Raw genomic sequence first — 12,981 nt, 5'->3', positions numbered from 1 at the left:
ACGAGAGGGCGCCTGTGAGCACCTGAGTCAGGCCTCGCCCCTCCTCTGCGCACAGCCCTCCAGGGTCCCGCCTCCCTCAGTGTAAAAGCCCAAGTTCTCCCCTCCGCCCCGGCTTCTACACGATCTCCCCAAAGGGCAATGAGATCCGCGGACCGCTGTGGCCTTCCGAAGTGGCCTGGCCGAGCCAGGCTTTGCAAACCAGCTCCATCTGGCTCCATGCCTTCTGGGCTTCTCCCCCTTGGCCAGCCGCCTCCCAACCTCTAATAAACTCCGAGAAGTGCTGGGTAGCCGCGACAGTGAGGACACTCTTTATCTGTCCAGATCAGGCCGGCTCGGTGCAGCAGTCAATAATTAATTCTGAATTTCCCCCATTTATCAAAGTGGCAGGAGCCAGAGTGCGTGGAATCCCAATCCCCAGGCTCTGTGCCCTGCAGCCACCTGGAGCTAGACCCAGTGGTGGCAGAAACCAGGGCGGGGGACCCTTATGGAACCTGAGAAGGGAGGGTGTCCTTGGCTCCCACTCCCTTACTCTGGGTTATTAAATGCTGCACAATCCAGCAGTGACCAGACCAGACCTCATCCCAGCCTTCTTGGTGCCCAGAGGCTAGTGGGGAAAATAACACATTGAATGAATAATAATATAAATAATTAATGCTACAAAGGAAGAGAACAGGATACTTTGTGAATGCAAAACCAAGGGGACGTGGTTGTTCAGAGCTTCCCCAAGGAAGTGATATTGAACCCGCAAAGCGGAGAGTGAAAGGTGAGAGGTGGGGAGAGGGTCTTCCAAATGCAGAAACAGCGCATGCAAAGGTCCTGTGGCCAGAAAGAGTTTCTCCCACTCAGAGGTCAGCAAGGTGGTTAAGTGGGACTGGAGCCCACAGCACAAGCGTGAGGTCAGTGCCAGGTCTGGAGCCATCACGGTGAGGCCAACAGCAGCCAGGGGCCATCAGGGGAAGAGGTGGGAAGTTTCTCAGATGTTCCAGGGGATGGCAGTGAGGCTGCTTCCACCCCAGGTGAGTCAGACAGCAGCCTGGGCAGGTGACTGTGACTTTTTGTTTTCTTTTTTCTTAGAACTGTTTTTCCGTTAGAGGATTCTTTCAAACCCTTTTTGGCTTGGGGATGAGTCAGGATCTCTCTGCCTACAGATAGCCCAGACCGTGCAAGCAGTCTGGCCCAGCCACCTTAAACACCTCCCTCCCTCCTTGGGCAGGTTTGGAGACTGAGGCCCACAGAGGAACAAGGACCACCCGAGGTCATTCAGAAGAGGACTGGGGGGAAGCTCAGAGGAGGGGTTTCCAGGGTCCCAGGAGCACCGCCCTGTGGCTTCTGTCTCCTCTGCTGGATCTATAACTCCAAGACGGCCAACAGCTGGGTGTCCCGGTCACCATGCTGTCCTCAGTGCCTGCAAACAGGAGGTGCTTCATCTACAATTACAGATGGGCAGTCCCAGCAGCTTTTGGAAACACCCCAGAGGTTGCGCTCAGAGGATCGGCAGGAAAGGATATCCTTTCTGAGAGTGGATACGAGAGACAGATACAGGAATATGGAGAGAGAAAGAGACAGAGAAACTGCCAGAGACATGGAGAGAGAGAGAGACAGCAATGGAGACAGATAGACTTGGAATGAGACAGTGGAGAAGCAGAGATCAAGAGACACAGAGAAAGAAGTGATAAATGGGAGGCAGATACATGCAGAAGAGACTGAGTGGATGGACACACAGGTTGGGGGCAGGCAGGGAGGCAGCAGGGTCAGGACCACCACTCAGTGGTATAGGACACTTTGTGTGAATTTCAAAAAGATTCCCCTTCCTGAGGCCCTCTGACCCCAGCTGGATGTTTTTGTGCAGTGAACAGCCTGCCCCGCCATCTAAGGCAGCCAAAGCAAGCTCTGTGTTGGTATCTCCAGCAGCCAGCACCAGACCAGGCACACAGAGCATGCTCAACATATGCCTGTTGAAGTAATGGACAAAGTTAGATAATGCCAGAATCCAGTCTGGAGTCCCAGAGAGAGAAGGGAAGGGAGGAAGGCAGAGCAAAACCGAAGTGGGAAGTCTGGGCACCTGAAGTTTCTGGCTGAGCCACAGATGCCTCCTCTGGGAACCACCTGGGTTTACCTGCCACCCAGGAAAATTCCCCTCCAACTTCTGGGAGCACAAAGTGAGTGGGCAGCCAAGGCGGGAGGTGGCCCCTCCCCGGGACGCCGCGGGCCCCAGCGAGAGATGGTAACTGCCAAGTCTCACCCGAAACTCCTCACAGCCCAGACTTGCTTCTGGGGTGGAGCCAGGAACCTGAGAGGCCCTGAGGCGGGGACCAGGCTTCCCCTATTTTCACAGCCCAGAGATGGGAGGGGGCTGGCTTGGGGTCACCCAGAATAGGAGTCAAGGGAAAAGCATTCCTGGAGATGAGTAAAGAGGGAAGAGGAAAGGACGTGCTTAGGGCTGAACTGTCAATGGAAGGTGAAGCTCAAGGCCAAGTTAGGGAGATTGAACTTGGCCGTGTGTCCAAACACTTAATCTGTTATTCTATACACACTCAATTCGGTCCCTCTGTACCTAGTTCCAGCCTGAGTGATCCTGGGTGACTTAGAGGTGACTCCTAAGACTGGGAGGACAAACAGACCTCCCTGTTCTGTGGGTCAGGAGTGAGCCAGGCGGGCTGGAGGCTTAGGACCCAGAGGCCAACTGGGAGAGGGCTGCTGAACCCAATGGAGATTGGGCGTTAGTGCCAGGACCTTGAAAATGTAGGACTACGTCAGGTGAAAAAGACCCGAAAGCACTTCCTGGGCAGAAAATACAAGTCTGGAGGTGTGTATAAATCAGACAAGTGTTCGACTTCCCTGGTGGTACAGTGGATAAGAATCCACCTGGCAATGCAGGCGATATGGGTTCGATCCCTGGGCCAGGAAGATTCCACATGCTGCAGAGCAACTAAGCCAATGTGCCACAGCTACTGAAACGTGTGTGCCTAGAGCCTGTGCTCCGCAGCGAGAGAAGCCACTGCAGTAAGAAGCCTGTGAACCGCAGCAAAGAGTGGTGTCCATTCACCACAACTGGAGAAAGCCTGAGCGCAGCCATTAAGACCCAGTGCAACCAGAAACAAAAAATAATCATCAGAAAAGTGCTGGGAACAATCCAGAGTGTACAATAATGCTGCTGTACGCAAAAGGGTCAGGTTGGACCAGAGAGAAAGATCAGACCTCAGACGGATCAGAAACGGCTGCATGATGAAGGGGGCATGAGAGCTGGGACTTTGAAGGATGAAGAGGAGTTTGCAAATAGAAACAGTAAGGCATGCAAACTGAGCAGAGAGGCTGTGGCCCGAATTCAAAGAACACGATGATGGCATAGCAGGAGAAATGACTTGAGGAGTAAGATCAGTAGATGTCAGATTTCTCCAGATCCAAGCAGACTGTCACTCAAGGCCAAGAAACCCAAGGAGAATTCCCCCTGGCTCCTCCAAGCTGTATTAGGCCTGCTCCAACCACTGTTATCTCTCCTCCGTGGGTCACAGGTACTGTCCACTTTGGTCTATGGCAGCACTTGGTGGGGATGCTTTCCACAAGTGGTGCTGGGATCTCAGGCCAGGCTTGGCCCTCTCTGTGCCTCAGTTTTCCCATCTGGAAAATGGGAATGTCAGAAGCCACTTTTGCTGTTTGTGTTCATCTCAGGACTGGGAGGACTCCAACAAACACTGTGAAGGGAGTAAAGAGATAACAGGAAGAAAGAGAGAGAGAGAACAATGGAAGGGAAAAAGACTTGCACCCCTCCTCCAGGCCAATACCAAGAGACAGGTCCAACATTATTATTTTAGAACGCAGTGGAGCTGTCGAGGATTAAGAAATGAGTGATGATTTGCATGTGATTTGCATGCAATTTGCATACTGTTTGTGAAATGTCAAAAAAGGCCTGAAAATGCTTTCTCCCACCCCCACCTCAGCCAAGAAGCAGGAAACTCTCCCCCTTCTTCTATCAGGGACCTGTGCATGGGCTGGGGACCCTTCAGTTCAAGGATGGCCAGGGCAGCAGACCCGAGGAGAATGGGGTGACCTTGGATGCTCCATCTGTAAAATGGGTCATAATCCTCACCACCACTGACAATCCTTTCAGTTGGCAGACTAGAGTAAGTGGAGGCCAGGCACAGACCTTGGGACATAGTGAGAACCAAAGAATGGAGCTGGGATGACTATTAGAAGCCCCACTTTCCTGCTGGGTCCTGGGGGTGGGGGTGGGGGATGGGGAGTGGGCATGTCCCTCAGCGTTTGCGTGACCCACTGAGGCTGAAAGCAGGCAGGAGCAGGGGCCTGAGCTGCCTGGCCCCAGCAGGAGGAACGCCAGTCCCGGAGAGGCTTGTCTGAGGGGAGCCTAGTGGAGCCCCGCAGGCCTGGTGCTGTCCCCAGCCAGTGGAAGACAAAGTCCGATCTGAGCGCTACTCTCCCCTTGGCCATGATTTATTATCCATCTGTCCCTACTCTCGGCCCTGCAGCCAACAAAACTCTTAATTAAAACATTATTTCTTCCCAGACTCCTGAGCCTCTGCCCTGTGATGCCAGCATCCAGGGCGTGAATGCAGCCCCCTAGGGTGCATGTGAATGGGCTACCCCAGGCGGTGGGTGGACTGCATAGAGGACCCGATGCCCTGTGGCCAAAGATCAGAAATACAATTGAGTTGCCGAGTTCTACTTGAAGGGCCTTTTTTCTGTCCCCACACTGCAGCTTGCGGGATCTTAATTCCCCAACCAGGGATTGAACCCTGGCTGGAAGCACAGCAGAAGCAGAGTCCTAACCACTGGACCACAGGGAGTTCCCTACCCAGAGGGTCTTGTACCCAGAATTCCTACAACGCACTGCCTGGAATAGTCCGGATCACCCCCCATGATTATCATCAATGTCTCAGCGCTCTGCCAGGCACAGACCCCCACCCCCAACCCCCACCCATTCAACCGGAAGACCCTGTGCTGCAAGTGAAGGACGCCGACAAGGGAAGGGCCTGGGTACAACATGCAGAGAGGTTTGGGGGAGGGGCACAGTGCGACACTGGAGTGCTGAGAGAGGGCTGGGGTACTCCACCTTCAGTCATTTGAGATTTCGTGAGTAACCAGCCACACCCACCAGCTGAGGCTGTTCACAGTAGAGGGGGATTGTGGGGGCCCCAAAGAAGACAAGGTGCTCACTGTCTGGGAAGAAGGAAATCCTTCCTGGAGGAGGCTGCAATCCCCGGTGGACTGGAGCTGAAGACAGGGGTGCGAAAAGTGCTTCCAGCAAGGGGCACAGCTTGGGCAGAGGCATGCCTGAGAGAATGTCCAAGGCAGGAGCTGGTGATGCCCACAAGCTCCCCTCCTCTCCGCTCTATGCTTTTCCATGTGTGACATCCTCCGGCTGCCTCCCAAGATGACACTGTGGATCCCCCTGGGCACTTGAAGCTCCAAGGTGGGAGCCATGGCCTCAGGATCACACAGCATAACTGGAAGGCTGGCTGCCCTGGAGCAGCAATGTCCTCAGTCGGTGTCAAGGACTAGGGCTCCGTCAGAAAGGTCCCAGGTGGTGGGCAGCAGCTGGGCAGGCCAGTGTTTCAGCATCTATCCTGGGAGCCCAGAACCTTGGAACAGCAGGAGGGAGGGAATAAGAGAATTTCAATCCAGGCCCCAATAAAAGGATGAAAGACCAGCTCTCTGACCAGTCTTCCTTCTTACCTTTCCGCTAATACCTGCCACCAGCTCCTCCCCTTCCATCATCCTGGTAGCCAGGGTAGCTTGGCACTTGGAGCCACCTGGTGGCAGTCACAGGAATTGCAGGCAAAGAGTGCAACTACACCAAACATGCCAACCAAAGCCCACTCTTTCAATGGTAGGAGAAGGAGTAACAGAACCCAGAGCACGTGAGCAATTTGCCCAAGGACACACAGCAAGTCAGGGCAGCATTACTCAGGGCCACGTGTTAGTTCAAAGGGAAGTGAGAATGAGGCCAGTGACCCTACCCCAGGGTCTAGAAGTGTAGGAATATGAGAGGGGTGATGGTCATCAGAGAGAAGAGTTCCTTTTCGTCTCTGGGCCTCAGTTTACCTATCTATGGTCTCCATTATCTCCAAGGTCCCTTCCATGTCCCAAGTACTAGAGAGGCTTACCCTGAGTGAGGTCAAGGCTCCCAGGAGATTCCCTTCCCCATCCCAGCCTGCTCCTTCAGCCAGCAGCCTTGATCCCCTCGGCCATGGCTCCACGTCCTCCAACCCAGTTTACCTGCAGGAGGGATACAGAAGGACACAGGTTACAGGCCAATGTAGCCCTCACCTTGGCACTTAAGGCCTCCTGGTTTGCTTGGTATCCAGCCAGTGCATCTTTCTGCATCTGCCATGACTCGCTTCCACCCTAGAGATCCTCTCTCTTGCTTCCAGGAGCCACTAGGACTCCAGGAAGATGTTCTGAGCATCCTCTTCCTCACCTCCAGAAATCATACAGTCAATAAACATTTGTTGAGCACCTACTGTGTGCCAGGCACTGAACTAGGGAGACAGCAGTGAATAGGATGGATAACAATGCCCTCACAGAGTTTACAGTCTAGTGGGGGAGATGGGGTGAAAAGAATTAGTAAAATATTAGCAAAAATAATCAGTGAAATATAGACAAGTTAGTTCCAGGGAGAAAGATAAAGCAGGTGTTGGTGGGATGCAGTTTTAAACAGGTGGTCAGGGAAAACTACACTGAGGATAAGTGTACAGGATAAGATTACACTGAGGATATTCTACACTGAACCAAGCCCTGAAGGAGCTGAGGGAGGGAAGCGGAAAGCATTCCAGGTAGAGGGAACGGCAGTGCAAAGGTCCTGAGGTAGGACCACACCTAGAGAGTTGGAGGAGCAGCAAGTTGACTGTCTTAGTTCAGCTGCCACCATCATTCTCCATCACCAGACCTCCCCCCTCCACCAGTCTATCCTTCCTGCAGAGGGCGCCTGTGAGCACCTGAGTCAGGCCACACCCCTCCTCTGCCCATAGCCCTCCAGGGCTCCCATCTCCCTGGGGGGGTCAAAGCCCAAGTCCTCCCCATGGCCCACAAGGTCCTGCATGACCTGCCCCCAGCCCCTCCTTGCCCTCCCCTCCTCCCTCTCTTCCCTTCGCTCACTTTGCCCCAGACACAGGGGCCTCCTCAATGTTCCTCCAACATACCAGGTCTTGCCCGAGGGCATTTGCATATGTTGTGCCCTCTGCCTCCTGTTTACTCTTGTTCTCTGTTTAATCAGGTCCTTCACATGGTACTCTGAAATGTCACCTTCTCTGAGACACCTCCCCTGGCCACTGTTGATAAGGCAGCAGCACCTCCATCACTCTTGACCTTCCTGCAACTTTCCACAGCACTTATTACAGCCTGATGTTTTAATCACATATTTATTTGGTTCCTTGTCTGTCTCTCCCACTAGACTGACTGGGCTCCATGAGGGCAAGCCTAGTCTGGGTCCCTGCTGAATGCAGTGCCCAGCACATGACCTGGCATACAGTAGGCAATTAATGAATGCTTATTGTATATTGAACATTGATTGTGCGGGCATTTGTGCATCATTCAGCTGCTAGGCTTTGTCTGGCCACTGCCAGGAACATCCTCTCCCAGCGCACCTCCATCTCCTCCTACCCCGAGACCCTCCCTCGAGAGGTCCTGGAGAGGCAAGCCCTCCTACGGCATCTTGAGCCTTCAGGACTGTCATCTGAGACTACTGCTCTCAAAATATATCCCCCAGGGACTTTCCTGATGGTCCAGTGGCTAAGACTCTGAGCTCCCAATGCAGGGGACCTGGGTTCGATCCCTGGTCAGGGAACTTGATTCCACATGCTGCAACTAAGAGTCTGCATGCTGCAACTGAAAGATCACGCATGTCACAGTGAAAATCAAAGATCTCAAGTGCTGCAACTAAGACCCAGTGCGGTCAAATAAATATTTTAAAAAAGCCACCCTGGGCTTGGTGGATCAAGCCTCTAGGGGCCCAGCAAGCATCACCCCCATAAACTCCAAGATAACACAGAAAGTTCCAGTTCCTCCCCCATCCAGCATGTCTATCCTGGGCTCTGGGACCAGCCCCTGCCCATCTCCTCCATCTCATTGTCCATCTAGCCAAGCATCAGCCTTCACCATTTCCCAAAGCTGCCCCAGGGCTCTGCGTGTGCTGTTCCCATGGCCCTTCTGCCCAACCCCCACCCTCCTTGAATTGGGAGACCCACTCGTGTCAGGTCACCTTGGCCAGGGGACCTCTCTGGATATCCCCAGATGGCCAGATCACAGCATGGGCAGCAAGGGCAGCAGGAGTTTGTGGGGAAGACAGGAGTAGTGGGGGAAATGGATGAACAGAGAAGGAAGAGAGACATACATACATACATAGAGAAAAACAGCAGAGACAGAAATGAATAGAGACACAGAGAAACAGAGACAGGAAGAAGGAAAGGAAATGAAATTTAACAGGGACAGCATCCCCCAGAGAGAGACTGACGGAAAACAGAAAGATCAAGAGAAATGCAGGGGAGGCTTCAGAGAGGCAGAGTGATAAAAGAAGAAAGCCCGCAGGGGGATCGAGCAGCCCTCCTGACCTTTCTTGGCACCTGGCTCCCTCCATCTTTCCTTCCCAGCGGGTTCCCACAATAGCCAGTGCTTGGAGGGGAGAATGGGGGCGGCAAACACAGGGGTGAGAAGGGCCCCTAGTCACCCTCCCCAGCAACCACCATCCCACTCCTCCCTATCCCAGCCAAGCTCTCTCCTCGCCTCCCCCCAGCTTGACCCACTTCCCAACTTCCCACCGCACTGGCGATGCCAGCCAGGCCCTGGGGTGCCCTGCTATCTTCCTCTAGCACTCCCAGCCAGGACCCCAGCCAGGCCCAGCAGTGCCCCCTCAGGCCCCATCCATCCTGATCCACCTCCCACCCAACCCGGGATGCCAGCCAGGCTCTCAGTTCCTTGCCATCTCCCCCATAGGCCTGAGTCACCCGTCGCCTGGGACCCAGCCAGGCCCCCTGTTCCCTCCCCAGCCCTGACCCACCACCTCCCATCTTCCACCCCAACCAGGCCCACCAGTGCCCCCCAGGCCCCATCAATCCTGACCCACCTCCCAACCCATCACTCCAGTTCCCCGTCGTCTCCCCGGAGCCCTAACTCACCCCTCACCCGGAACTCCTGCCAGGGCCACCTGACCCCCGCCCCCAGGCCCCCGCCCCAGTTCCCAGGTCGCCGCCCCAGCCCCCGGCCACCTGGGGTCGCTGACGAGCAGCAGCACCGAGCCGTCCTGTAGGCGCACGTCGCGCACCGTCTGGTGGTCGTCCAGCCGCCGCGCGTTGTAGTAGAAGGTGCGCTTCCAGGAGCTCACTCCCTGGCCCACGAGCTGGGCGCGCAGGTCGCTGAGCGTGTCCCGCGGCCGCACAGTGAGCGGCAGCAGCAGCGCCTCGTCCGCCAGGTGCACCTTGATGTGGTAGCGCTTCCAGCGAGACAGGCCCCGCCGCAGCCCCTCCATGGCCCGCACCGGGCGCTCGGACCCGGCGCAGGGCCCCGCGCGCGCGCGCGCGCGCGCCCGCCCTCCGCACCCACCCGACCGGCCAGGCCGCCCGCCCCCGCCGCGGCCGCGCCCCGCCCCGCCCTCCTGGGCACGCCCGGCGCGCAGGCTGGAGGCTCCGCGAGGGCGGGGAGCGGCGGGAGACTCGCCGGCCCCGAGCCCTCACCCGCAGACCCTGACCCTCACCCTCGGTTTACGCCGAGATGTATTAAGTGCCTACTGCGCGCCAGGCAGATGGAGGCGCCCAGGGAACCAGGGAATGAAATGTACAGAAAACAGCCGCATCATAAAGATCACTGTGTAAATGCACACTGCATCCGATCGTGGGAAGTGCCAGGCAGGGACCAGAGCTCCAGACTGGCCGGCTATTTCAGAGATCAAGGTCAAGGGAGGCCCCTCTGTGGAGGTGGCATTTGAATGGAGATCTGACGGAGGAGTGAGCCAGCCACGCAAAAGGTCACAATCAAGAGTGCTTACTGCATGCTGAGCTGGGAAACAGCCCGTGCAAAAGCCCTGGGGCAAGACCCTGCCTAGTGTCTTGGAGGAACAATGAGGAGGCCAGTGGGGCTGGAGCAGAGTGAGCTAAGGGGGCGGGGGGACGGTGGGGGCGGAATGCAGCAGGTCGTGCAGGGCCTTGAGGGTCCACACGGAGGACTTGGGCTTTTACCCCAAGGGAGATGGGAGCCCTGGAGGGAAGTGACTGAGGTTTGTATTTATATCTGACTCTCATTTAGTCCCTTATTTCCTTGATGATACATTCAACCAGTATTTATTCTGTGTCCAGGCTGGGTGAGTGATGCTGTGCACCAGAGAAATCTCAATTTAGGGCTATGCCTTAAAGGGTCACCCAACTGAAGGTCAGAGACACAGAGCTGGACACACAGATTCCCAGTGCTATGCGGTCAGGGTTTGAGTGGTAGAAGAGACCCCAAGCTGGAAAAGGCCAGTAGGGATAGATGGCTTTCCAAATGGGTGGGCATGGAGCACTAGGGCTTTGGCATATGAGTAGGAGTTCAACACTCCTGACAAGGAGTTACCTGTCCATGATCAACAACTATTTAGTTGTGTGCCTAGTGGGGAGAAGCAAGAGTCAAGGCTTGTGGCCAGTGACGGTCAGGGGAGGCTTGTAAGCAGGAAATCACCTACTCCCAGTTCCATACAGTTCCCCCACCCTGGCAACCCCTTTCTCAGGCTCCACCAGCCTCTCCAGTCTTATCCAAGCGCCCTCTTCCTGAAAGCCTTCCTTGAATGCTGCTTGCCCCCATCCATCGCCATACCTGCCAGGACAGGACTGACCAGTTCTGGGTGTCCAGAATGTTGACTTGACCTCAGAGAGGCTGTCTGTACTTAGAAGCCAGTTACTGTGGAGCCCCTTGGGGGCTCCTCTTTCAGCAGTGACCAAAAGCCGGGGAGGGAGGCTGAAATCAGAACAGGGCAGTGGACAGATGGAGAGTTCTGAGCCCGACCCTGACCCTTGTATGTTTCTTAGGAAGGAACTTAACCTCTCTGGGCCTCAATGTTGCCATCTGTCCAATGGGATTGTTACAAGGAATGAATTACTGCACGTAAGCACTTTGAAATGTTCCTGAAACATAGTCACTGGCTAATTGGCTATGCGGAAAGAATCGTCAAGTGCAATTAAACTCCTCAAGGAAAAGCAAATAAAAACAAAAATAGCAAACAGGAAAGAGAGAGGAAAAAAAAAAAAAAAACCTTGCTCAGTGACAGATGGCCTTCTAAATACTTGATTTTAAAAAAGAAAAGAAAGCTTCCCTTAATTCTCACATGGCACTATTATCTCCCATTATACAGATCAGTAAAGTGAGGCTTGGGCTTCCCAGGTGAAGGTAGTGGTAAAGAACCCATCTGCTAATGCAGGAGATGTGGGAGACACGAGTTCAATCCCTGAGTCGGAAAGATCCCCTGAAGAAGGAAATTGCTACTCACTCCAGTGTTCTTGCCTGGAAAACCCCATGGACAGAGGAGCCTGAGCTCTACAGTCCATGGGGTTGTAAAAAGTCAGACATGACTCAGTGACTGAACAACAACAGCAACAAAGTGAGACTCAGAGAGGGTAATTTCCTTGAGGATACACAGAGGAAAATGGCAGAGCCAGGATTTGAACCCTAGCCACCTGGCTTCAGCCATCCTGCTATTGTCCGCTTTCTATGCAGCTTCTTAGACAACCATCAGATTTCAGATGGCGATTTTAAAGGTGGCTAAGAGCAAATTTAATTGGATGGGGCAAGCAGCAGTGGCCACAGGACAGGTCAATCCTCATCCCAATTCCCAAGAAGGGCAGTACTAAAGAATGTGCTAACCATTGGACAATTGCACTCATCTCCCACGCTAGGAAGGACATGCTTAAAATCTTGCATGCTAGGCTTCAGCATTATGTGAACCAAGAACTTCCAGATGTCCAAGCTGGGTTTAGAAAAAGAAGAGGAACCAGAGATAAAATTGCCAGCATTTGCTGGATCATAGAGAAAGCTAGGAAATTCCAGGAAAACATCTACCTCTGTTTCATGCACCATGCTAAACCCTTTGACTGTGTGTGTTAACAAACTGTGGAAAGCTCTTAAAGAGATGGGACTACCAGAGCATCTTACCTGTCTCCTGAGAAACCTGTATGGGGGTAAGAAGCAACAGTCAGAACCCTGTATGGAAGAACTGATTGGTTCAAGATTGATAAAGGAGTACGACAGGGCTGTCTGCTGTCACCCTGTTTGTTTAACCTATACGCTGAGCACATCATGAAAAATGCTGGGCTGGATGAGTTATAAGCTGGAATCGAGATAGGTGGGAGAAACATCAACAACCTCAGATATGCGAATGATACCACTCTAATGGCAGAAGGTGAAGAGGAACTAAAGAGCCTCTTGATGACGGTGAAGGAGGAGCGTGAAAGAACTGGCTTAAAACTAAATATTAAAAAATGTAAGATCATGGCATCCAGCCCTGTTACTTCGTGGCAAACAGAAGGGGAAAAGGTGGAAGTAGTGACAGATTAAATAAGTTAAATAAGCAGGGTGACAATATACAGCCTTGACCTACTCCTTTTCCTATTTGGAACCAGTCTGTTGTTCCATGTCCAGTTCTAACTGTTGCTTCCTGACCTGCATATAGGTTTCTCAAGAGGCAGGTCAGGTGGTCTTGTATTCCCATCTCTTTCAGAAATTAAAAGATGCTTACTCCTTGGAAGGAAAGTTATGACCAACCTAGATAGCATATTCAAAAGCAGAGACATTACTTTGCCAACAAAGGTCCGTCTAGTCAAGGCTATGGTTTTTCCTGTGGTCATGTATGGATGTGAGAGTTGGACTGTGAAGAAGGCTGAGCGCCGAAGAATCGATGCTTTTGAACTGTGGTATTGGAGAAGACTCTTGAGAGTCCCTTGAACTGCAAGGAGATCCAACCAGTCCATTCTGAAGGAGATCAGCCCTGGGATTTCTTTGGAAGGAATG

At 53.6% G+C, this 12,981-nt stretch overlaps 1 protein-coding gene across 3 annotated transcripts; it reads right to left on the bottom strand.

The window, feature by feature from the left end:
- Positions 1-1,052: 1,052 nt before the first annotated feature.
- TINCR (TINCR ubiquitin domain containing) lies at positions 1,053-9,559 on the bottom strand. Of its 3 annotated transcripts, XM_086413603.1 has the most exons (4): positions 9,219-9,559; positions 6,123-6,234; positions 5,173-5,597; positions 1,053-3,692 (listed from the first exon to the last, which is right to left on the bottom strand). In XM_086413603.1, exons 1-2 carry the CDS (start codon positions 9,476-9,478, stop codon positions 6,231-6,233), a joined length of 264 nt encoding a protein of 87 aa, XP_086269729.1. In that variant the 5' UTR covers positions 9,479-9,559; the 3' UTR covers positions 1,053-3,692; positions 5,173-5,597; positions 6,123-6,230. The 3 variants fall into 3 exon arrangements, with proteins under 3 accessions (XP_086269729.1, XP_086269730.1, XP_086269728.1); XM_086413604.1 differs by lacking the exon at positions 6,123-6,234 and having other exon boundaries at positions 1,080-3,692; positions 9,219-9,556; XM_086413602.1 differs by lacking the exon at positions 1,053-3,692 and having other exon boundaries at positions 4,434-5,597; positions 9,219-9,549.
- Positions 9,560-12,981: the final 3,422 nt, after the last annotated feature.

Source organism: Bos grunniens, chromosome 7, assembly GCF_055505025.1.
Source record: "Bos grunniens cultivar Pamir isolate PY7600 chromosome 7, Bosgru_T2T1.0, whole genome shotgun sequence".
Lineage (NCBI taxonomy): Eukaryota > Metazoa > Chordata > Mammalia > Artiodactyla > Bovidae > Bos > Bos grunniens.
The sequence above is the reverse complement of the archived record's forward strand: the minus strand, read 5'-3'. Positions and strand labels throughout refer to the sequence as shown.